This window comes from Varroa destructor, unplaced genomic scaffold, assembly GCF_002443255.2.
Source record: "Varroa destructor unplaced genomic scaffold, Vdes_3.0 BEIS01000003.1, whole genome shotgun sequence".
Lineage (NCBI taxonomy): Eukaryota > Metazoa > Arthropoda > Arachnida > Mesostigmata > Varroidae > Varroa > Varroa destructor.
Genome location: NW_019211456.1, coordinates 5,388,723 through 5,413,995, shown reverse-complemented (window position 1 = coordinate 5,413,995; position 25,273 = coordinate 5,388,723). Strand labels below are relative to the sequence as shown.

The 25,273-nt window shown below is 43.0% G+C and overlaps 1 protein-coding gene, 1 long non-coding RNA gene and 1 other non-coding gene across 5 annotated transcripts in view; 2 read left to right on the top strand and 1 right to left on the bottom strand.

Moving 5' to 3' along the window:
* Positions 1-248: 248 nt before the first annotated feature.
* On the top strand, positions 249-330 carry TRNAS-CGA (transfer RNA serine (anticodon CGA)). The gene has a single exon. It is a non-coding gene; the product is annotated as a tRNA-Ser (tRNA).
* A 2,390-nt stretch (positions 331-2,720) lies between these two features.
* The window catches only part of Ask1 (apoptotic signal-regulating kinase 1), a 57,277-nt gene continuing 34,724 nt past the window's right edge, over positions 2,721-25,273 (bottom strand). The window contains exons 16-22 of one of the 3 annotated variants that reach the window (XM_022796523.2): positions 23,510-23,713; positions 16,335-16,424; positions 12,719-12,854; positions 6,164-6,391; positions 4,395-4,759; positions 3,735-4,082; positions 2,721-3,517 (exon numbers count right to left, since the gene is read on the bottom strand). In XM_022796523.2, coding sequence (XP_022652258.1) covers positions 3,457-3,517; positions 3,735-4,082; positions 4,395-4,759; positions 6,164-6,391; positions 12,719-12,854; positions 16,335-16,424; positions 23,510-23,713 — 1,432 coding nt within the window. In that variant the 3' untranslated portion in view covers positions 2,721-3,456. The remainder of the gene's footprint in view (positions 3,518-3,734; positions 4,083-4,394; positions 4,760-6,163; positions 6,392-12,718; positions 12,855-16,334; positions 16,425-23,509; positions 23,714-25,273) is intronic. The other 2 variants (XM_022796524.2, XM_086982168.1) reach the window with 2 other exon arrangements.
* Positions 10,707-12,117, top strand: LOC147756429 (uncharacterized). The gene is made up of 2 exons (XR_015322633.1): positions 10,707-11,092; positions 11,541-12,117. It is a non-coding gene; the product is annotated as an uncharacterized LOC147756429 (long non-coding RNA).

The following is a 25,273-nucleotide window of genomic DNA, read 5'->3' as shown; positions in this document are numbered from 1 at the left end:
TATGTGTATATATATTAAACAGTCTAATGGGGTAGAGCGCACTGTTGACAAAGGTGATCATACAGGTGAGCAAAATGCAGAATAGGCCTTTTGTTGCTGTAAAGTAGGAATTTTAATAGACTAAATGAAAAAAAAATTAAAATAGCTATGTTATAGGCAATGTCTTAAATTGTTACCAGGTGCATGTGCAAGGTCCTGCTGTCCTTAAACAGAAACTAATTAAAACGCATGTTTGTGAGCAGTCACGTGCAGTCGTGGCCGAGCGGTTAAGGCGATGGACTCGAAATCCATTGGGGTCTCCCCGCACAGGTTCGAATCCTGTCGGCTGCGTTACCATTTTCATACTTTCTCACGTACGTTCGCATTGTTGAAACTGCAGTTTCACCTATTCGTACGAACTCTATATTGGCTAAGGTGGCTTCGCACCACTTTTCTCGAACTTGTGGCTAAACATAAGTATCCAGAGAACCCAGGGCGTTTTACATCGGAGTGAAGCCCTACAACGATGCTAAAGTTTATTAAAACAAGGCTTTATTTAATATGGTAACTGCGGTACATAGGTTTCATGTTTAACATGGACCACACATGCTGTAATTTGAAAGGCCTTTGAAGTTCAACTTCTTTCTTGAAGATACTCAGACGCAGTCGTTGGTTCGTAAGTTCAGAATGTTCACAAATCGCTTCTCTACCATCTATATACTTTCTATACTTATTTTCGTTTTGTCTATAGGTGCGACACTTTCGTTCTGAGAGCGAGACAGTTTATTGAAGTTAAAAGATCAATAGATACAACAAGTGGCAAACACCATATAGAAGCGTGTATGATTGATTGGATATAAATTATTGAGCAGAATTATTAAGCTATGGGTTATTTCTCATTTCATTAATTACGACAGTCAGGTGGTAGCTGGGACAAGAGAAGACGGTATGTGTACGTTCAGCAGTCGTTATATGGCATGACCATTTGGAAGCCAATGAAACCCATGGGTAGCTTAGGGCTTTGCTTGCATACCAGTCGGAGCAGCCCATGGAGCCGGATAGACTTGACCCATATTATCTCATTATACAGTACTGATGTGATCACCGCGAAACGTACAAGTAATGTTAAACTGATTCTAAATACCTAGGTACTCTATTGATACAATTTTCAGTGTTATCTTTAGTTTGGTTGAAAACCGGTGATATTTTATATATCTGAGCTCTCTTCGCTTAATCAGCCCTACTTTATGTTTCGTGTTTTACATCCCCCATTTAATTAGTATTTATACGGACCGCTGGCTCCTATTGCAAGAGGAAGTGTCCTCGAACTCGAACCTAGACTACCACGTGTTCCCTGTTTAGCACGCAACTGCGTTACCTGCTGCTCTTTTAGGGGAACGATCTTCGCGCTGCTTGTTTACTGTTATTTGCGATATAAGAGCACTCTCCATTTTTCATTACGCCGCTGTAGTTCCGTTGTGCGGCGAGTGGAATTTTGTTTCTGGGCTCCAAAATGGATGTTCCCGGTGAAAGAAGTTCAGGTTTCATACGTGCTATACCTCGTCCCTATCGACACCGCCACTTGAATGGCCAAATTTCTGGCGGAAAAGCCAGAGGTTGCTTAGTTGAAAACCAGCAAATCGTACACTAAACGTAATCGAACAAATGTATGTACCTATTTTCTGTCACAACGTCATCGCATGTAAGTGACTAGTCATATCAGATAGTTTGGATACAAAACCGCGCGTACACTTACCCTATTTCACGCACGCCAGCCGTCTAAAGCAACCCTTAATGCCGGTACTGATCTAAAGCTTGAAGTATTTTTTGTATATGTTGCCTTTCGCTGAGGTTAGAAAGCTATTGTACCGTCTACAGTTGAGACTCTACGGCCAAATAGATTGCTCGGCTGAAGTTAGTTGGCCGGTCGGCCATCCTAGATCTTTACCGACCTCGACAAATAATTGTTGATTGTTTTTTAACCTATAAAAACTGGGCTTCTTATTATTCCTACTATATCGACCGCCATCAAACAACACGCCGCTTCAACAACAGATCCGTGGACATGATGGGGGAAAATAGGACGACCTAGAAGGATCGGTAATAGCTCAATGACATTGATAGATGACTCGACAGACAAACCGAAGTTATCCTTATTCAGAGCAATGTCGAACCGTATATGGCAAGAGCCATTACTACTGCCGTTGCAAGAGCTCAAATGAAAAGTCTTTTACATCCGCCATATCCTCGAGTGAGTGCGCCATAGGATTACCACTTTTTCTGGATAGTAGCAAATGGTTTTTGTAACGGTGCGTCTTACAATAAAGAAGCTGTTGAAAGCTGGTTGAAGTTTTTTCAACAGCAGTTTCTGACTAGGTAGAATAAGTAAATGACTGAAAACATGGGAGAAAATTGTACAGAGCGATAACGAATAAACGACAGTTCAATCTGTCGTCTAAAGCAGTGTTTGGCGGCGCAGTACAGGACGTAAAGCTCAAAACATCTATTTATCTAAACAAATTAGTTGCTAAGATTCGAGTAGAACTCCGCGTTCTTTTCACGTGCAGCTTGTTATTATTAGGGGACGAAGACTTCTTTTTTCTCCACACGAAGTTAATCTGGGCAGTTAAACCCTCCTTTGGATCCAACTAAGATGAAAAACGAAAGATCTTCTATCGAACACTAACTTACCGGGGCTATTCAAGTCATATACCTAAAAATAGATAATAACAACTAACAGCTTTGCAAAATCACACAACAATATACATTTATGTACTTTTTATTATGTATTAAGTTAATTAAATTGTTAATTTTGAGGCCGACGATTGTTTAACGTTCCTGGAGGTAGTTGTAGCTTTGATAAGGTAAACTTAAGAAAGTAACTATTGTATTGTGAATGGCATTTATGACATAGCGTTTTTTTCTTGGGTTTTTTTCTGTGAAGTTTCATTTATCAAGGCAACTGTGCTGGAGATTTGTTTGATTCTTTATGATATTTATTAAATTTTTAATAGTCTCAGCACAGGTTTTCAGCGATGAATCAATATACCTACTCTAGTGGTTAAATTCCAAATGTCTGTTTAATAAGGGATAGTTATGGTAAACTGGAGGCTTAGGTTGTACAGTTTTCGATAATGCCTCCATTAAGCTAACGCTCTGTGTTGTCGCCGTTAGCATTGATATGCCGGGTATTTGTTGTCACTCTCGTGTTGATTATAGATTGACACTGAACTATGTTTAATTGTTTCTATTATTATGTTGGAAAACTGTTATAAACTTAACTGGGTCTTGCCCCTTCATCGCCTCACTCAACGAGCGGCGCATGCAAAAGTGGGCAGAAATTAAATTTGGTGGATCAAAACTGGCTGAATATGAGGCGATCAACATATTTAATAAAAAAAAAAAAAAAGGGGGGGGGGGTATATTCAACCTTCAACAATGCTTTTCCTAAAATAAGTTGCTACCGGCGTTAACTATCTAATCCTTTTGACTTCGGTGTCGCTGAATAGCAGTCCACACTCGAACTTCATAGCCAAGCCTGCAATTACAAATATAAGAAGCTTACAAAAACGAGCTTGTTGCTATCTGCCAAGCACTAATTGTAAAACTCACCTTACGATTAGTAAAAATTGTCTTTATGGCTACATGAAGTCCAATATGATGCAGAACCACTACGATATGCTTACTATGAATATAATCATGTTATTTTTACACTGATTTTTGGCATTTAGCTTATTACGATAGTATGGACGCACTTGAGGCCCAGTCGTTTGAGGTCATCCCTATCAACGAGTTGCAGGACGTCTTCTATTGTGAAGCGTTCCTTGACAAACTTAAGCACACTCTCTTCATCAAGTCCAATGTCCTCCAGCCACTGTACCATCAAAGGGTCACCGTCTTCCTTGATAATTTGAGCTCGACTCATTCCCGATGTACCGGGAATACTTTCCTGGGAAGCGTGAGAGACGTGAGGCGTCTGCTGCAAGGCCGTTGAATCACTAGCGACGTCTTGGACGAACTTCCTCTGATGATGTCGACTTTGAAGTAATGAGACCAACAGGTCCTGGTAGAGTTTCTCACTTTGTACCAGCGTATTTACGAGACTAACAGACGGTGGCAGAAACAACGACGGACGCGTGGATTTGATTATTCACGGTTAATAAGTATGCATACGTAAAAACTCTTAAAAACCAAACAATGGTCGACAACGGCTAGGAGGCCAACTATCGGCATGTTAAAGTGGTACACGTGCTCCAGAATGAAAATGGTCCAAACGATTTATAAGCATGGCTGATTATCACTAAAAAGCCTATTGCTGTGCTAGACTATTACTAAATTGTATTTAGTAATATAATAGTAACTTATTTAGCAATATAATAATATAATAAGAGATAATGTTTGTGTCACTGGCGTACTCGTTTGTGCCCTTCAAGAGAACATACTTGGCAGTTTTCTCTTGAGCAGCTCCGAGTTGTCCGAATGCTCTGAGAAAATCTCCGGTACCCGGAAGGTTCGAAGGGAGATGACTAGCAGGAGATTCCTCGCCAACCTTTTGTGCCGCGGACCGAATCGAATTCGAGGTCGAGACGCCACTTGTCGTGGACACCCGATCATCATCTCCATCATCATCTTCCTCCTCTATATTATGCCCACTAATGTTAGCGGCTAGTTCTGGAGACAGAATCGATATAGCTGCCTGGCAGCATTGCTTAACGAGGTTGTCCAGCGCGAACATCCAGTGCGGCTTAATGTTTTGCCGAATCTGAAGGATCTCCATGACCTGTATTGATCGGGAAAAATATGGAGGGAGACGAAAAATAAGTCGCTTGGGCAAGCGAGGCATCTATGTAGCATCTAAAATGTTTTGTGTGTACAGGGTGGGATATGTTGGCCGACGGTGGAACACGCTGTGAGGATTTGCTGATTCCACATTTTCTCTAGATACGCGACAGCCGAGAAAGCGTTCCATTGTGTTTTCTTAGACTATGTTTAAAGACTAGTTCCACACAAACCGTTAAATAAATGTCGTGTACGCCTTAACAATAATCCTGTTGTTGAATGAAGTTCTAAATATTTTTGCTTGGCTTGATGGTAAGAAACTACATGACAGCATGGCTGGAAAGTATTGTTCTTATTCTAAGACACATTCGTTATAGACTCTAATGTATTGTGAACTAGAGAAAAATTATTTTTTCCTGAATTTTTTTAATGAGAGTTCGTGAAAGTTACTCAGTCGTTCTTATGTACATAACAGTCAAGGAATAGGAGCCCCAAGAGAAAGCCAGTTAGGGAACACCTATAACCAGTTTGGGTTAACTGCGCGAATCCAGGACGAGTGCCAGTAGCCAAACGGTCCTTGTAATAATAACAACAATAATAGCACACCAAGATAGAAGTAATAATGCGTTATACTTCAATGTCTATTATAACCGTGCGGTAGGTTTCCACCGGTTTATATAGTGTAAATTAGAGAAAATATGGTATAACACATTAGATTATATAGAGATAACACACAACGAAAAGTGCAGCAACTGTAGCAGACTACAGCAAAATCAATACCTTTGTCAAGATACTCTTTACTCAATGTTTGCCCTCAACGTTACCAAATATTTTTACAAAGTCTGCCCCCTACTGACCGCTTGTGCTCATGCAGCCAACGAAACTGACATAATCATCAACAGTTTTTAAGCAAATGTCCACAGTTTTACATATATATATATATATATATATATATATATATGGTTGCGGCGGCGATTTCTTCACAACGGTTAAGTTAAAGTGTATTACAGTTACCTTATGATCACTACAGAAGTTACTAGTCCTGGTAGTATACAGTAACAGTACATTCCCGATCGACGCAGCCGGTTAGACAACTATAACGCTACGTTTGTGTTAATATAAAGCAACAATTCTCTTCGGCATTAAATTTGCTTTGGTACATCAGTAATTACCATTACTGATACTACCTCGTCAGCAAAAACCACAAATAGAAGCCTAGTGAGTTACCTCTTGGTGCAACGCGGTACATTGTTTCTAGATAAACTGTCTTTGTCCAAACGAAGTTATATAGATTACTAATCTATTACATACAAATGCTCGCTTATCGTGAATAGATCTCTTCAGCAAAATAGAAAAACTACATATTTCTCTATGCGCCTATACATGATGCTCGTATGCTGCTAACCGATTGCTGAAAAACAAAGAGTGCTGTCTGGAGCTGGCTGACGGCTTGCCCGTCGTAGTCGAGTAGCTCTTTGAGCATAGCGAGCACCCGGCTGAGATGGCCCTTGTCCTGCGCAGGTACATATGCTATGATTCCACTCAGGAGTTGCTTCAGATGGTCCTCACTAATGAGGAGTACCGAAGCTGAAGACAATGTTCCTCGAATCCTGTCCATCCATATCGACAGCAGCTGTAATAACATCACGAGCACAACGGCAACAAATGTCAGCATGAAAAATACAAGATTCGCCTACTATTTTTATTCGTACCTCCAACTACGTGAAAAGGATCCGATATCTAGAGTGTTGAGTATCGTCACATGCGAGAACACTGCTGGAACACTGTGAAATTAAATCTCGAACATTGATCATGATGCTTGTTATTGTTGACGTGGTCGTCTATCGATATATAACGACATGTTGGTATAGGTGCTACAATCACACCTGTACTGTTATTACGTCGCATCGGGAACTGTTTTGAACGAAATTTCGAGCGTTTTCGCAAAGAGTGGCTAGACACTATTTTTCGTTCCGTTAACGTCACGTCTCATTTGCTTACTTATTGATAAGAGGCAACGGTAATTGTTAAAGGGAACTTTCTGCAGTGAACAATTTTAGGCCACACAGGTGTACGGAAGTTTTACTAATCGTATTGGTAGTCATTGTTAATAGAATGCTATGTTAGCGAAACGTTCGCCTTAAGGCGTATCCGCACCTGTTCATAGCTAGCTAGCTAGCATTTTCTGATCTACATATCGTCGACGCCTTGGAAAGGCTAAGGATAGCTCAAATAGACTTCTATTTAATCCAATTAACGGATATCTCTTTTGAAAATTCAGCATGTCGAGCACGATCACTTCTGCAATAAACACTAGCACACATATTACCATATGACGAAAGCGCCATTCGGGCTTACTATCCGTTCGCCGAAATTTTCGCAGAAAGTCAGTTATTGATAGCACTTCTATGCGTACTAAGCTAACAATATGTCGGAGCCAATATGGACGGTGGGCATTGCAGCAGGCAATAACAAGTAGCCGTAACAATGCACAACTATAACAATAATCACATTTAGATTTGAAAAAAAAAACCAAGATATTGGTTATCTGTACGATAGATCAAAGGCACACCATCGAAACGTACCACCTTATGGCTAGAATAACATTTTTCCTCTTTTTCTATAAAAATTCCCTTAGCTGTAGCGTCGATGCTCTTTTTGTTCGTCACGCCTAACCAGCATATTAGTAGAATATAGAAATTTATTTCGCCTTTGACGCCCACATATGGCTTCTGTCCGCCGTCCGAGCCGCGCACTCAAATAAGACACATGTTAACTTCGACTGGCACTCATGTTATCGGCAAATTACGTTACAGATTTAATTCAAATAGCAGATCTACTTCCGACATGTAGATTACCACTGGAGCGCCTGCGAAGCAGCTAGATTTAACACGAACAACGGTACGGGCGGATCGTTCAGGTTTGTGAGCCTCTCTTGATCGACCACCCTGCATAGGTCATTACCATCGGCTACCTATACTGTTTAGAATCGAATATACTGTACCTTTAATTTAATCGAACGACTATTGTTTAGGTTAGGATTCACAAAAACGAACATATCAAAACCAGCTTTTTGGTCAAAGTAGAATAGTGCTTAGGTACGAGATACATTTCGATGGTTGCAAGATTAATGTACTTCTGACAAAGACCGAATATCTGTTGCCATATCGACCATATAGGGCGTAGTCTATGCGCTATATGGTCGATATATGGCAGTTGTACCGTCTTTGAACGGTTCGATAGAGTTTCACAACTCCGTATATCTTAGTCTATTATCTAAAGGCCTCAACTCGAAAGCCGGGAAGCGATGCGACATTATGATTTTGTCGACGAATACAATCTCTGTATCCATTGTCTTACAACGCGTAAATATGACGTCAACGTTAGACACTGACATAGAATTGTAATGCTACTGTAGAATAGTATGAAACATTGATGGTAGCTTATACGTAAAATGGCGTGTTCTGTCAACTAGAACACATATTACGAAGTAATCATCTAGCAGATATCTGCTTTCCAGCGATAAATTGATTCTGACAAGGGTAAACTAATCTATAGATTGACTTTACCTATTCTAGAAACGGGGGAAGACCGAGTTTCCTAGAAGTCGACGATGCTTTTGTTTTAAAATTGTCTATTTCTCACTTATATAACAACTCTATTATTGAAAAACATATCCCTTTTGATTTCGAACAATAACTCCAAGCACTATTATGTTCCTATTAAATAGGTTAGATTTATCCGACCACAAATTAGCCGTCTCTGCCAAATTCAGAGCTCTCTCAGATACGTCATAACTGAAATGTTTGCCGTCAGTGTTTTGCCACCTACGGTGGCAGGTGCAGTTGATGGCGTGCACCACCACCTCTCGGATAGCTTAGTAAACCGTACCTATCTCGAGTATACGCAAAAGTTTTCACCTAGCTTCGCGCCATGTTCAGCTGCTCGGTTCAGGCGAATCGAGGTTCTGTCGATAACCGAAAAGCCAATTCTGTCTTAGTACAGTAAGGTTAAGTATGCAGTTCCGGAGTGCAGCTGAACGTAACCCTAAGAGATCCTTCTGTAAAGATGGCCAATGGGATATAGTTTCCGATATGCCTTAGTGATCATTATCCAATCAAAATAAAAACATAGGTATAGGTTGATAGAAATGGTGCAGTTAAGACGCTTAAAATATCCGTCCATAGTCCCTCAGTAAATTTCTATTCCATTGGAAACGTGAAACACCGGCGGAGGATATATTTCCGCTACGAAAGATATCTCTTGATAGTATTTAAACTATTCGATCCATTTCCCCCCGTTACACGGATAGCTTTTATGAGGAATAACGATCCAAAGGGAATTAACTTCAAGCGTAAAGTATAGCTTGAGCCGCTTAACGGAGCATCGAGGTATTACATCAACTATTTCACGGTAGGTAATGATTCAGAAAGAGGTCGAAATAATTCATACTCTTAGCATATATTTCGAAACTAACGCTGATCTACTTTCCTCGCAATACTCGTTCATACCAAATTGCCGAATTCTTATCTATCCAAGTAGTCTTATACGTTTCTTAGTCTATTACTAAGATCCAAGCCATTATAATTACTGTTCTTATAAACTAGATAGGATAAATCGTATGGGCGAAGCAAAAAGCTCAATTCCCTGATTCTTGGATATATTTAAAGTGAACTACGCTACATTAGAGTTTCAGAAACTATATTTACAGTAGTAATTATTGCGAGTGACGTTTACAGATACTGACATATAACATGTTATATGAATTTTTTTTTCAAACGACATCTCGCGGCTTGGCTCAAAACGAATCTAGATTCGTCATCTAGTGCAATCATAGCAATAGGGGGAGCTCCAGTCACCGTGATTTTCGACAGCTGCTGCCACTTCTGGCGCTTCTGGTACACACGATGTCCTAATGAAGGGCTGCTTTGTTTGCTGCCTCTCTACGGTTCTCTATGATGGGTGAAAGCCAGAGCGCGAGAGACTGGCTTCTTCTATACGCAAAGCGATGCCCATTTCATTGCCAACGGCTGACCGTCCGCTCGTCGGTTCGCCTGGCAGCAGCCCGGTAGCGCCGACAAGCGAACGGGCGAGCGAAGACGAGATGCTTCGAAAGAGCAACCGGCATTACGGTGTTTACTCTACGTCATATGACATCATCAGCGCTGCCATCACTATCGCGAGCCAACACAGTACAGCGAAGCCGGACTACGGCCATGTACGAACAATAGTAGCGTGTTTAATATGGCCGTATTTCACGTAGTAGGCAGACCTTTGTCAAAACTTTTGTTTGCGATGACTTCGACGACGACGGCAGCCGGCTACGACGTCACCTGTGGAATCGACGACCATATGGGACGGGACCCTGCGCAATGGAAGAACGCCCACAATCGAGTAAACATGAAACAAAGGAACTAAATACTGTCTTGCTTGCCTGCCTGTTCGGCTGCTTGTTTTCTTACATTACCACCACCGCGACAGACATCGCGGCAGCTAGTACTGATGGCAATGACGATGTTACTACTTCTATTCATGCTGCTGGTAATATTTCCTCCGGGTAGAAGTAGCCTGGTCCTTTGGTTGTCCGTTCCTGTCTTGCATATATTCACGAGTGCTAAGTTCTTAACCAGCGGGATCAATTCAGTTCGATGGCGACAGACCACCATCTATACTGTCCTTATAAGCATATGCACACATATATACATGTACACTGTACCGCGAGGCGCGACTACGTTTTTCAGTTTGTTTTTGATTTTTAAGAAACCATGACATAACGAAATTTCTCTAAGGCCCCTATGGCTGATACATACTGACAATAGGAGAAAGCATACAAATCTGATCTATGCACCAAAAGTCTCGTCGTTTATGAAGGATTGCATTTTCCTTTGGTAATTACACCTTAGAAAGCGTGATGTAAGCTTAGGATATAATGACTGTAATACGTACACGTGCATTATCGGTAAGCATTCTGGTAGATGCTTCATTCGGCTTAAAGTTTCGGCTATATAAAAATACCACAAGACGAGAGTCTCCCGTCTAAAGTCCGCACTCCAACACTGGTCCTGCTGCTGATCCAAAGCTAAGGTAAATTCGCCGGATCGCAAAATCAGACGCCGGAAGACGCAGTCTTTAAACAGCCACACAACGAGCTTGTGTAGCTATTTAAAGACTTCCTAAGGAAAACCATTCTTTGGCAAATCAAAATTATAAAAATGTTCGGCAAAAATGTTGTTTTTCTTCCTCCTTTTTTTTTTTTGTTTAACCTTCAACGTAACCAGCTGTATAAACGCGATACCGATACAATCCAGATAGATCGATACTCTTACTTTACCAGGTAACTTTTTGCCAATTTCCTGTATTTCATGACCTATAGAATGTACAATAATCTAGAGATTAAATTTAATGAAACTATCGAAATGTTTTCAAAGATGTTCTACACTCTATTCTAGACGATTTCACCTCAAGACCCTAGCAAACTTATAAGAGGTTTAATGAGTGATAATCCAAAGTAAAATAGAATTATCATATCCACATTATTTTTGAGAATTTTGTCCTAAAATGTTTATCAATGTATACAGATACGAAGCAATAAACATTTGACGCCTACAGGGTTTGCATAAAGATGCTTGCAGGATCTAAACTGGCACCAACCTCTTGCAGTACTGATAAAAGCCCTGTACGAGTGTGCAACGAGGGTTCACGATTCATCTTAAAAATCGTTTTTACCAGTATAGGGTAAATATTTTGAAGGCTACCGGCTCATCGTGCCTAATTGCTTTCAGGCAGCAAGGACCCGAACGGACGTTGCTGGGTGCGCGGAAGCCGAGCGGGGTAGAGAGTCCCGAACTATTCTCCTAAAGCTCATGCAGACCCAGCCAAAACACCAACATGTGTTTCCTTGTTTTTGTTTTACTGTTAACGTAATCTTCGGTTTTTGCGTTACTGGCACGAAATCAATGTGTTCCTAAGGCGAAAGATCCAGCAATAATTTATCTTGAGGCTTTACATACTAGTCGCTCTATTATTAGGGTTATTATTATTACTACTTTTTCTATTATTTAGTATATTACATTTTCATGTGTGCGTCATCGTTAGATGCGCATTTAGTTAGACAAAACGTGCTCAAATGGAGGCTATAAACAACTTCTGCTGAAAATTTGTAACTGCGTTAAAAAAAAAAAAGAAGGCAAACGTCTTCAAAGCAAAATCTGAAAAAGACGGTTTATATTTGGATAAACCCGATGTCTTCATATCGAACCAAAACACCAAAATATGTAGCATATTCATATTTCATGAGTCTCATTAATGAGAGTGCATTTGATATGTATTTGAACGCAAGCGTATTAAAGTTCAACTTCACACTGGCGTATTTATTAGAAATTTATCATAGGTATCCGGAACTTGTTCTTGTGTTATCTACATTAGTATGAGTCAAAACGACATGACTGATTACTACTTTAGCTATGCAGATGGCAAAGTTTAAGTTTCTGTAGAACTTTACAAATCAGTTACAATTTTGTCCAAGTATTAGTATTGTGTTTATATGAAGGAATATTATATCGACATGACGCAACGTATGCAGTGTGGTGCTGACTGGCCTGTTTCCCTATTACGGCATATCAAGCTCCCTGGATAATGCTGCTTTGCCAACGTCATAGAGCTAACTGTAGTGACAGCTAAATTCCGTTCCAATATCTGATATTCTTCTCCTAGGAATGAGCATTCTGCCCGTCAGTACGAACGAAACGAAAGGGCCGAGTTTTGTACGGCATATTAACTTGTTTTACACGGAATATCTGTTGGCCTTTTCATCCCTATATTAGCTATTCATTGACTTCATACGTAAATGAGGATGCTGTGTGCAGACAGGCCGTAAACTATAACTAACTATAAGTGGACTAGTCATCTATCTACGACACCGCAGGTATTAGCATTATTCATTTTAACTGTGTACACTCACCTGTTCCTTATCTTCTTGCATCACCTTAACGATCGTTTGCCTTCGTTGCGAGTCCTTTTTAAGCATGTAGAATCCGGCGGTCTCTTCGACGCCATTGAGCGGTCCGCCATCGACTGGCGGGCTGAGAAGACCCGAGCTGATTACGAGCGGGGACGATAACAACATCGTGCGTGAAGGTCGTTTGCGGTTAGTGGGCTGAAGCTTGGCCGCCAGAGGGGTGTCATCATAAGCGACACCACCTATGATAGTGGAATTATCCCCATAACCATTGCCTTGGCCGCCAATGTCGTGAGTACAATGAGGTCGTACTTGAGCAATCTCTCTTTCCGGACAGGCCTCATTGCCATTATCATTCTTATGGTGATTATTAGCATTATGCCGGCCACCGCCGGTCAACTCATCAGCGGGCCAAATGGTCTGCTCAAGCGCTAGTTCAGCATCGTCATCAGTGTCGCATTTACTAAGCCAGTCCCAACAGCGCATTCGAAGTAGCGACCATTGAAGTTCTTGCTGACCCGGTAGTAGTGTGTCAGGAACGTCCCTGCAACGTCCGGGGGGGCAACCGTCCTCCAAGGTGTCCATTGGGGACGCCGGCCCACTACTACCGTACGAGTTAAGCAGAGCAGTGCTTCCCAAGCGTTCCATCATGCACAAATCACCTCAATCCACTTTAACTCACAACATCCACGTAGACTCCACGAAGTCACTATATATATATGTATATATATATATATATATATATATATATATGTGTATATATATGTATAGACGCACACACACATACGCAGATAGCACCGCGGCACTAGACTATGCGTGGATCACTGGTACTAATTCAAGCATGTAGTAGCATAGTAACTATTCCTCACACGAGCGAGTCGCATATTCGCACGTAATAGCTCGTCGTGCTGATTAATCAATAAAAGAAACTCAAATGATAACGTAAGCCGGCCGGCCAGCTGGCTGGCCGGGCGGTCAGCGGCCGATGATTTCGTTAAAGACGCCAGCCGCGTACATTTACTGTCATATAAAGAAGAGCATGTTATTCATAAATGTACATGACTCCTAAATATTACGCTGTAATATTATTTTTCGCTAGAGTAACAGTAGCGTTCGTGGTTATGGCGGTGCTGGTAACAGCAGCGGAGGTGGCACTTATAGTACGATTTTACGGGCACGCACGATCACAGCTGACAACCGATGATTGACGCTGACGGTGACAGCCGATCGAGTTTCATCCGCACCTCGTGGTACCACAACTGCTCGAAAACAGTACAACTACGAACGAACGAACGACTACTTCCTTTATCGTAATGAAAACGTATTTGATCGATGCCTTCCGTAGCTAACGTGATAGCTTAATTTCTAATTGTAGCGCTGCTATCGTAATCGCGTCTCCGCGGTATTACGAATCACAGGTATACTTATGATACCGGCCGGAGCTAAACACTCTCTCACTGCGCATCGGCGCTTTTCTGATATAACACCGACTGTCGCCGCTATTGGAGATCGTACGCAACCGTATAATACGCTGTTTCGTGCTAGACGTGTAATGTTGTTCGATGGATAGTACAGACATTAGGCTCGCTGTGACGTCCGCCTGGCCATAGATCCACCCAACGAGCAAGGGGTCGCTGCTGCCTTCAATGATTCCGCCGCCACCGCCGCCGCCGCCGCCGCCGCTGCCGCCGCCGCCCGCTGAAATGCTGTAAATAGGCCGAAGAGACCTGTTCACTGAGCGATAAACTGCTGAAATCGAAATGATCTGAAGCAGGAGTCAGATACTCAAAATAGAGCTGTAAGAGGGAGAGTGGTGCTACTAGAGGTTGATCGGTTCTTTTTCGTTCCTTCAACCGCTCACTACACTGCCACTGATTGATCGAGTAACCAGCTGTTGGTCCGCTGGGTTCGTTCTCTGGCGACTGCACGACTGGCAATACTCATGCGGCTCTTAATGCCGCTGTACTATTTCGTACTAGTCGTGACGGTGGCGACAATCAAAAAGGCGTTCGTCGCCACGCTCGGGACAATATCGACCGCACGAACGACAAACGAAATATCAACCACTCCAGCAGCAGCGCAGCGGCAGCAGTAAATCGGTACGGTGGTCAGGAATGAAGTCGAGCAACCATAATGTTATCGTTGTTGTTGATGGCGATGATGACGCTAAACGCGCGCGCGCGCGCGCGCGCCTACATAACACGCACCTCCCACCGCTGACACAGCCGTTAAGCACAACGGCGCTGTAACGCTAGGAACAACGCAGACAGCTTTTTGCTGTCCGCGCACAACACGTCGCAAGCACGCTAAGAGGAGAGGGGCCGTGCAGATGATTGTGTTGGTGAAAGCAGCAGCTGGCACGGAACGACAACGCCAATTGACCACCGCGGAACGACTAAGACAGATTTGCTTGCCTCCTGTTGCTGTGACTGCTGTTAGATTCGACAATGACCGACGCTAGTGGTACTGAGGCCTCTGGCGCAGCGGCGGCGGCGAGGGAGAGTGTGCGCAGGCGAAAAGTATATAGCGCTACTCCACTAGCAAAAGGAACGGCCTGCTGCTGCTGTTGCTGCTGCTGCTGCTGCTATCGCAGACAGCCGGGACCGGCGTCGACCCAGCAGAACTGCTACCAGCGGCGCTACCGACGCTACTGTTACAACAGCCGTCAACAGCAAGCAACAACAACAACAGCACCAGCACAGATGGCTGCAGCAGGATCAGAACGAACGAATTCAACAGGTAGCAAAATAACGCTAACAGCATAGATAACAGTGGCAGCAGCACAAATACCTCTGCTGTCAATACTCGTCAATGCATAAAATTTGCGTTTGGACATGATGCCGTGACGCGAGACGCTTTTATTCTACTGAAAGGCATTCAAGTATATTAAAAAGAATTACGTGTGCCACGGGGTGGTCGGGTGACAGCCTGACTCAATGGCGGATCCACAGCCCCTCCGACCCGCTATGATGCCATTGAGTAGCCAACAGAATTCTGCATTCTGCCACCGCAGTTACGTACTAACTATAGCAGTAGTACGGTTTCAGATATTTAGGCTAGCCGAGACTTCGTCATGGTCGATGCGTCGCTTGCAGCTAGGTCGACTATAAATTGTTTCTGGGTCTGCAAAGCTTACAGGTGCATGATTGAGTACGGTTTAATGATACTTCGAGGTAGAAACCGTCTTCGTGAATAGTTGTACAAGCAGCAGCTGGGGACACGGTAGCTGCCCGAAGCAATGTTTTACGGCACGTCAAACGTACGAGTCGAAACATTCAGTGGACACAGCAAAATCGGCACACAACAACGTGCAGTAATAAAAGAGTATCGTGCTCGAAATTTGCCTGGTCTCTCCTTCCATTCAGTCTGGTACACTAAAGCTTAAAATAGTTGCATGAAAAAACACGTAGAAACGCCAGCTTAACATAGACATCTCGGGGTGTCGCGCAAAAGTGTTATATGGTTATTTTTGGATGCATACTTGATTATTGACATTCTATAGAGGTGTATGGATAGGTTGATCACAAATATTCAGCTATTTTTCTAAAGTTCGTCTACCGATGCGCTCTTCACTACGGGGAAACAAACGGATAGGATCTGCACACACGCTTTTGCTTACTTTGTACCAGTAGAAGTCAAACCCCAGTTGACTGCTGAGCAGAACGATGGTGTCAGAAGGGTTTGTGAGTCCGGCCCGCGGGTAGAACAGCTGACGTCGGAAAAGTCAACATTGATGAGTAGTATCGCACGAATTTAAGCTATTTACAAATCGTTTCCTTTTCCCTCCTCTACTTCCTAATGAATCCAAAAATCATTATCTTCGAACTAAATACACGACAAGGATCAGCTCTGCTCTCTGAAAAATCAATACATAATACGCCAGCTAACTGGCTGGCAAATCTAAACAGCCGAAGAACTGATATAAGGCTAGCGACAGGGTCAAGGCCGCTTTTGGCCGGTGCGCTTCTTTTCGTTGGTGGGCAGAACGAACCAGGTTAGACGATTTTTGGTGATCTTCTTTTATCGTTCAGCGATACTACAAAGGACATATGATGTGTGAGCCACGTTACCCCACGGGGTGCTTCCTGTTGTTTAGGAAGCACTATATGCGATTGGCCCCTATGAAGTGGACAACCAGAATATGCATTGGCAAGAAATTAGGAGGATCCGATTCCTGATGCATGTGTGTTCCGGACCTATTGCGAGTCCGTCTGTTCGTCAATCACTCAACGCCGATTGACGTGTTTATCAGTGTTACGTCGTTGGCTGCTGCTGCTGCTGCCGCCGCCGCCACCGCCGCCGCTGTCGTCGTCCGCGCGCTGCCTCTAATTCTCTACTCAAGCGTCTGAAATTTCTTTTCGCAATCCATTTTGGATACTTCTCTTCTGGATCTATGCAGCAAAGCAGTATCGTCTCTCGTCTTCTCGCGCTCGTCCTGTGTCCGTGCAACGCCCCTTGCCCGAGACTGCTGCCAGCGAGTTTGTCTGATTTCTCTACGCGATCGTTCCGTAGTGTGCGAATTGTTACTCGGTGATTCGGAGCTCGGCGGTCAGCCGCAACAGTCACGCGTTCACTCACTCAGTCAGCCACACGGGCACGAAGCCAAATAGGCGAGCAGGTAGTAAGTAACGTGTCAACAGGACAGCGGCATAATCGGCGTTTCTGCAGTGGCCGTACCAGTGAGGGGAGGCCGCGAGTGAACCGTGTAGTCAACCGACCCGAACCAACGATAGAGCGACGTTTCCACTCTCCAGCTGCCGTCGTTGTTACTGATACGCAGCACGAAGCGACTGGCATTACTTGACGTCATACGATGTCATAGGAACTATCGTTGATTGTTGCCCGTAGATGCACAGCTACCAGCCGAATGCTGGTGCTGCCATCGCCCGTTTGAGTGCTGCCGCTGCTGCTGGCAAAAAAACTGCACCGCTCACAACTGCAACGAAGAAATTACTCTGTCTGCGTTTGACGGTTGAATGGCTGTTACTGTACAGAAACCGGCATCAGCAGCAGCAGCAGCAACAACAACAGCAGCCGTAGCGAAACGTTCAGCGAAGGGATTGCGACGTTGAAAAGCCGCCAGCATTGGATACGATGCAGCCACCATAAGAAGCGGTGGTAGTTATATCGACGGCGGTAACATCGAGGGAGCCACTGCTGGCAGACGGCTAAAATGCACAGGTTCCCGAACGGCAAATGCCAGTGGTCATGGCGACAGTTACTAGTGGTAACAGCGACGATGGTGACGCCTGCGATAGAGCGGGCCAGGAACGTCGATCTGTTCAGTTAATTATCCACGTATCCAAATCGAGATCTGGCCGTCCAAACGACCATAGTAGACTCAACAGCGTCATCGTTCGATGGGAAACAAGCGAATACAAAACAAACTCGAAAAGCGATCCCACACCAACGGCAGAGGCAAGGATAACCAATAAATAGCTAATAGAAAAAGAAAGAGCCCTCTCGTCCCGCTCCTTCGATCAGTCAGCGAACGGGAATAACCAAGTAGCTAACTACTGTATTTTTTTATTGGCTAGTTTAACGAAGATGGCCACGGTTGATTGTTATAATAATAATAGTTATTATTATGAGAGACGATTGGTGAATGGACCTGGCATGTCATTCACTTAGCCGATTTATTCGCGTGTCCATGAGCGCAAATTGCTAGCTTGTGGCACGTTCGAAACGGCAAAAAATAAACGTGGCCATAGCATCAGCTCCACGTAGCGCGTAAGCGTTGTGCGTGCGTTACGTGTTAGACACAACTAGGTATGTTGACCTTTGGAATCGAGAACTGACGGAGACAAAATCAGTCCTATAAACCTAGGAAATAAAACGGAAATGAGCATACATTTTGAACAAACAATGGCTAATCGAGCGTCGAAAACGTTCATCGACGCCGATGACGTCAGATGACGGATTCGTTCACTACTGAACAAAGAACAATTCCACCGGCCCCCTGTTGGGATGACAGGCTGTGGCGTATATACTGGTCGCATTAGAGGCAACACAGGCTGGCTTTGAACTACCCAAAACAACGGCCTTTCATTTATCTAGCATTGCATAATCCATCATGATCAAGCATATTAACAAATAGTAGTAGAAAAAAAGTAACCACTAAAAAACTTGTATGTAGTTTGCATTTCTCAACAGGTGAATTGTATTTAAACGATACTGACTGTATCTGTTCGATCTGCTACTCGCATCTAACGGAACCCAGTTTCGAAAGGGACCATTCAAAAATAAGTCAATAGTTAACCTATAGAGAAGACTAGTCCTAAGGCGATCCTATCCTCATGGTATCCTGTCATGGCTGGAACACGCGTAAACGTCAGCCGAACCGGCTTCTCTCTCTGAGCGGAAGAGCGGACAATGACAACTAAAAACCCCATATTTTAATAGCCGAGACTCCCTAGGAGACTAAACGAAGCATTTTTACTTATGACTGATCCTCTGCTAGCTTGCTGTAAACAGCTGTAAACCAACAAGATAGCAAAGGTAACCATTTTTTTGCTCGCCACTTCGAAAAGTGATGCGTCCTCAGCTGCAGCACGATCTCCAGCGATATCGATCGTAACTATGAAAAACTTATTTACTCGAATCGTGCAGAGCGTGCATGTGGTTCAGACTAATGCGGCGTCGTTAATTTTTCGCTATCGTTCAAAAAAGAAAAAATAGGAAAAAAAAACTGTTTTTCTTTTCTATGCGTAATCTATATTGTCCAGGGGTATCGTTCTGTTCAGTACATGAGGTATCTCAAGTTCTAGCCATTAAAAGCTGTTGACATTTGCAACTTAGCCTTCTGCACGAAAGCTAAACAAACTTCAAATCTGAACATTGTACGTGATGGATGCAAGCGATGGCTTAGATGAATGGAGCAAGCTTTCTTATAGCATTGTACAGCCAAGAGCCTGCCATACTAATCATGTCTGAAGTAATTTCCGCGCAACTATATACTTGGTCTTTTCTAAGCCCTCGATAATTAATCGCTACCGAAATAGCGTTCTCCCTTAATGAATGCCCTTCTTATAAATAACAACTGAACGGACAGGCAATAACGACAATAATAGGCCAGTATTAGACGATATGCTATTAGCTACTCTTCGAGCAAATATCCGCCGAAACAGTGCGGTATAAAATTAGGCCTTTTGCTTAAATGCAACGAACTAGAGAAAATCACGGATCCGTAGAAATAGTTTTCATTTTATAAATATAAATTTCATAAAATGAGCAACTCCGCAGTGAGACTACGTCACTTAAGATCAGCTTTGCCCCACAACCAGATGACAGCTATACTAATCGCGTAGACAAATGAACGAAAAAGGGGACTGACCTGGGGCAGAAGCCTTGGCCGCATTCTGTCCAGAGGATTCCTCCGCCTTTTAGCGCTTTTTCTTCGCTCTTCATTCGCCTTGTCAGCTACCTCGGTGTCTGTGTGTGAGTGAACTTGCTATCTTATTGTTATCACCACTAATTTTCGATGTGCAAACTACATACCTAAATGCAAACAGCAGTAGTTAAACATCACTGATTGATGATATTTGTGCTGCTGTCGTTTATAGCGCCGCTGTTTCCGTTCTACCATATCTATACAAGACACCCGTTGCGTTTTACACTGGCTTGTGCCCATCTTCTCCCGTTAATCGCGCTAATAATTCGTCAATCTGAGACACAAAAAACGTCGACAAAATGCACTATCGTAGTCGTTCGAGCATCGGGCAGCTAGGATGCAAGCGAACTCTGTAGTTAGTTCGTCAGTTATAGAAGGGGGAAAACTGACTGTGAAAGCGTACCGATAGCTTTTGTAAATCAGGACGGCCGCTGTAGAACAACGAGTCAAACAAGCGTGTGTGGATAGAATAGTTGGGAACTATGCCTCCTTAGCTGCTTGCGGTTTCCCTAGTCTGAATGTTACGCATAGGAATATGAAAAAAAGGAACGCAAAACCAGTTCGTTTTCTTCTAGCTCCTGCGTGGGGACCTCTCACTTGTTTTTAAGAGGATACTGGAGGAAACCACTTGTAATGTCTAGTAAGGTTAAAAAAAAGACAAGTTAAGCAGCGAATCCCCCAGCAAGAGGCTGTAGGCCATAGTCGGCCGGCGACTTCAACATCAATAACAACGCGGTTCCCAATCATTAAACGTAGTAAGCGAAGTTTTACGGGCATTGGAAGAACGCATATCGGCAAGTTGTTAAACGCCGACGACACTTAATCCATCGATCGATGGATCCGGATGGAGACTTCCTATCCACTAGGGAAATTTCGATTGCTCTATCTCGACAGACAGACATCTAGCTGAGTCCGACATATATATAGATATATATATATTCAAATAAGGAAAGAGCTAATAATAGCTAGGCTGCCACATCGTGACGTAGAGGACATAAGAAGATAAGATTAATGGACGATTGTTTACCCCATTGTGTCTGGCGATAATTTTATGTTGTTTGACCAAGCAACGAATACAAATGGGTCACACCAGTACAGGCTAATCGATCTATAACACTTGTAGTAATATATGCTGTCGATACTGGCAGGGTGCGCTCGAGTCGATTTGTGAGTTGGGCTGCTGAGTTGGACGAGTCTAAAATGCTGGTAGTACTTTGAATCCATCCATTTTTTTTACTGTTGCGGCAATAATATTACTAACTATTGTTCGGTTCGTCTTCTATTTGTTCCAGTTATCGTCGAGTGGCAGAGACGGACTTGCCATTAGGGACGTCCCGGCGTTTGTTCTAGGCAGCTGCTGACGAACCGATCGGCGTCCACCTTTTCGTTTCAAACACATCATTTCAGTCAAATAAATGATTACCACTTTTCAGTTTCCTTATGGAAAAAAGTTACGTCACATGAGTGAATATTAATGCGACGCCAGCTGTTAGAGGAGTCGGCCTAGTCAGAAAGATGGTCTCAATGAGGGGCCGCACAGATAATAGAGATATTTGTTAAAAAATGCTCGATAAATATACACCCGTGCATTTACTTGTGGTTAAATCCACAATATAACCAACTAATAATAATTATAATAACGTTAAACGTTATGTTGCCGCATTAAAGGACAAGCTAGAATGATGTTGATGTTGCGGTGCTGGTAAAGACTCGACCAGGGGATTGGCATCCTGCTGAATCAGTCGGACAAGGACAATTAGGACTTTCTTTAAGTTCAAGGAAAGAGCGAGCACGCCAAAACAAGAATAGGATTCAAAAAGCCTGTTATTGTTCCATCAAACATGTCAGTCCGAACTCCATTACGCAATAGGCAAATGAAAACATATGTAATTCAATTGAATAGAAAGGCTTGAATTTCTTCATCTAACGGCACGTTTAGCGCGGACGGTAAGGAAGTAACATGTCGTCCTCTCTGGAACATAGGCGGAACAGTTTATTACGATTTTCAATTGTCATTAGTAGCCTTACATGCAAAGGGCCGGCCTTCATGAATGACCTATGACTGAGTGTATGGTCGCGCAGCGTTACTTCCTTATACTCAAAACGATCTAAAGAACATGCGTTGCGTCGTTTGTAAGTGCCTTCTGGTTGCTGGCGGCCGCGATATCGCTGACGTCATCATGATTGTCGTCATGACCATGCTATTATATACGTACATACTATGGCATAATACATACACTTTGTAGTCCTTAGCGGTAGCAGTGGTAGTATGGTGGTAGGGCATTTTTGGCGTGTTGTATGATCGCACAAACGTGATTATATAATGGTGGAACCTATTTAGACACGAAGCTGGACTAATACTATTTTGCTTCAAGGCGGCATACGAGCGGAACCTTCTATCGTTGTGACCTCGTCTCAGAACACTCGCTGCATCAGCTATATGTTCTTCATTCACTCGTCATTACTATTGTTCGAGAAGCGCTGTTTCACAGAACATATTCTGTGCCGACGTATTCGTTTACACTCATAGCACTGCAGCAGTAATAGGACATTGTCTCCTGTTGGCGCTACGTTCGTTGACTCACACTTGCCAGATCCTCGTAACGTAGGCCTTCAGCCAGCGGTGTGTACCCAGCAGACAGGAGTACTTTCACTAGCAGTCACGCATTCTCTTCCATCACTAAAAGCGTGCCAACACTTAGACAAACCTCGGCAATTTAAACGAACTCAAAACAATAACGATGGTTACTGTTCGTAGAGTCGTAACCGCAACATCCCGAAGCGACCCTCACCGGTAAGTTAAGCTCACAGATGGACTGTGTTCCTAGCGTAAAGCACCCGATCTATAGATTAGCAGCATTTTATAGATAAAGTCGTACAATCGTTTCATGACTCTCTCTGAACTTAATTATATAGATCAGCTTCTTCGTTGGGAGTATAAGAATGTCAAGCTTGTTTAAAAAAAAAGCGAAATTATCTTACGAAGGGACTGCTGTGTATCGACATTTTCCCAGGCGAGCAGGTGCTCTGTTTCCCACAGTCTATACTATTACCTATGTACATTTGATGAAAATGTGCATTGCATAAATGGACAGATGATGCCAGCCGACATTCAAATATCCGAAAGTAACACACGCAACGAGAAATCCCCGAAATGTGCTTTAGTGAACAATTTGGCCTATGCTATCTACACAGGATGCAAGTTTAATATATAAAAAAGAAAGTAGACGTTTTTTAACATGAATATGGATGGTGGAGCGACAATAGCTTTCTTGATTGAAATTCAGTTTGTCCTAGTTGCCCAGATATACGATGGTAACGGCAACAGACAGGTACATTTTGGTTGTTCGTCCGCACGACACGCCCGTAGCGCATGCAATATACGTACATGTTAAAAAGCATACCTGTACGAGTATGTTCCAGGACTCTTAGGTACACTTTCCGAGGTCGGAGACGCTAAAATCTTTGAAGGGCCTTCGTCACCCGTGGACGCAAAGCGGGTCATTCTACCGCCGCCTGCGAAAGCAAGACTTCCATAGGGAACAGACATGCTACGGGGAATTTCAAGCGGGGGACCGGTAGGACGTTGTCGCTTCTTGCGCTGAGTCCTGTAATAACATAAACAGGCTGGACATATTTATGACACTTATTTGTTTATATCCTACCGAGACTCCTGCAAAATAAGATGACGGACCAAATACAAGCTTTATGAACTTCAGTTCAGCTCAACTATCATTTCCTGCGTATCGGTTATTACCAAAGTAGTTGATTATTGTCGGGCAATTTCTGTTCGATTGTGAATGTCTTCTGTTATGTACTAGAGAAGTGATGTTTAAAACCCTTTGTCATCCCCTCACACTTTTGCCTGCCTGCCCTGCCCTCAAACTTGTCTTATAATTTTAATAAGCATCGGTACACAGGCATCTTAGTACTTAAAATATTTCCCTCAGGCCGCACCGGATTTTGGCCTTCCCTTAATCATATCGAAAGATCAACACCTACCATATCAGCCCTTAGTAAGATTGTAATATCTTTATCAAACTGTGTACATATTTGTGTACGTAGCAAATACTTTAAACGAGTACAGCGTATCGTTAAAAGATCAAGCATCTTGGATGCTGAGTGGACATTTTCAGTGCGCGTTAGCGTACTGACAGGAAATGCGTCAATAAAGTGGCGCTAAATAGACACGACGGCAAACCAGCCGATCTAATGAGTAGGCGACGGTTAGACAATACTATGAGCGGAGCCAGTAGTAACCACTACCTTATAAACATCTTACCTTACGGAAAGCTATTCAAACCCCATGCACATAATAACGAAAAGGCATCCTATGATTTGTATTAGCAGAACACAGAGTGAAACAAACGAGGCACGAGAGCATCAGCAGTAGTCTAGTCATCACCAGAGACGTGGTGATACATTTATTAGGCTCTAATACCAACAGGCCAACAACGATTCGATTGGATTGGCGAAGGCTGTCTCGTCTGCTACGAACACATAGAATCGACGAACGATCACTGCCTCATCCCGTATCGATTTAGTAATTTCGTAAGTATAAAGTTATCTCAATTACTTCGTCCAGTTATGTTTGACCCGTACAGCTTTTAACGGGGGGATATTAATACTAAGTTATATCAACCTTTTGTAGAGTATGCAGTGCTACGTCCGCAGCATGATATAGATAACCATGATACAAGTTACGTATTGTGCATGTCGTCATTTTACAGTGTGTATTGCTCGGTTAAAAGTAACCGTAGTTTCTTTAGATCTCTGCAAACGAATACTGCAATTAAAAGTTAGACTAATAAAAGTTCTTATCTAATAGTAGTTATTCTCAGTCGGAGTTCACTGTAACTTTAGCAGAACGTCCTTCGGGGATTGGATTGGCGCACGCGTCTAGAACATAACTTTTTTGTGGAGGCTTGCTGGTGATCGCATTAGTGGCTTTAGACTGGCAAATTTTAGGACCAGTATCACCACCTTGACACTTTGCAATTCCCGGACATTCACTGTTTAACTAATCCTCTTTTTTCGATGTTAGCTTGTATTTAACAGTAACACTCAATTCAGAACCATAGGCTCTAATTAGTTAACAGCGCCTGGAAATAACTTACAGGTTTAAAATGTGAGATATTCATCAGCTAAACTTTATTACTACCCTAATT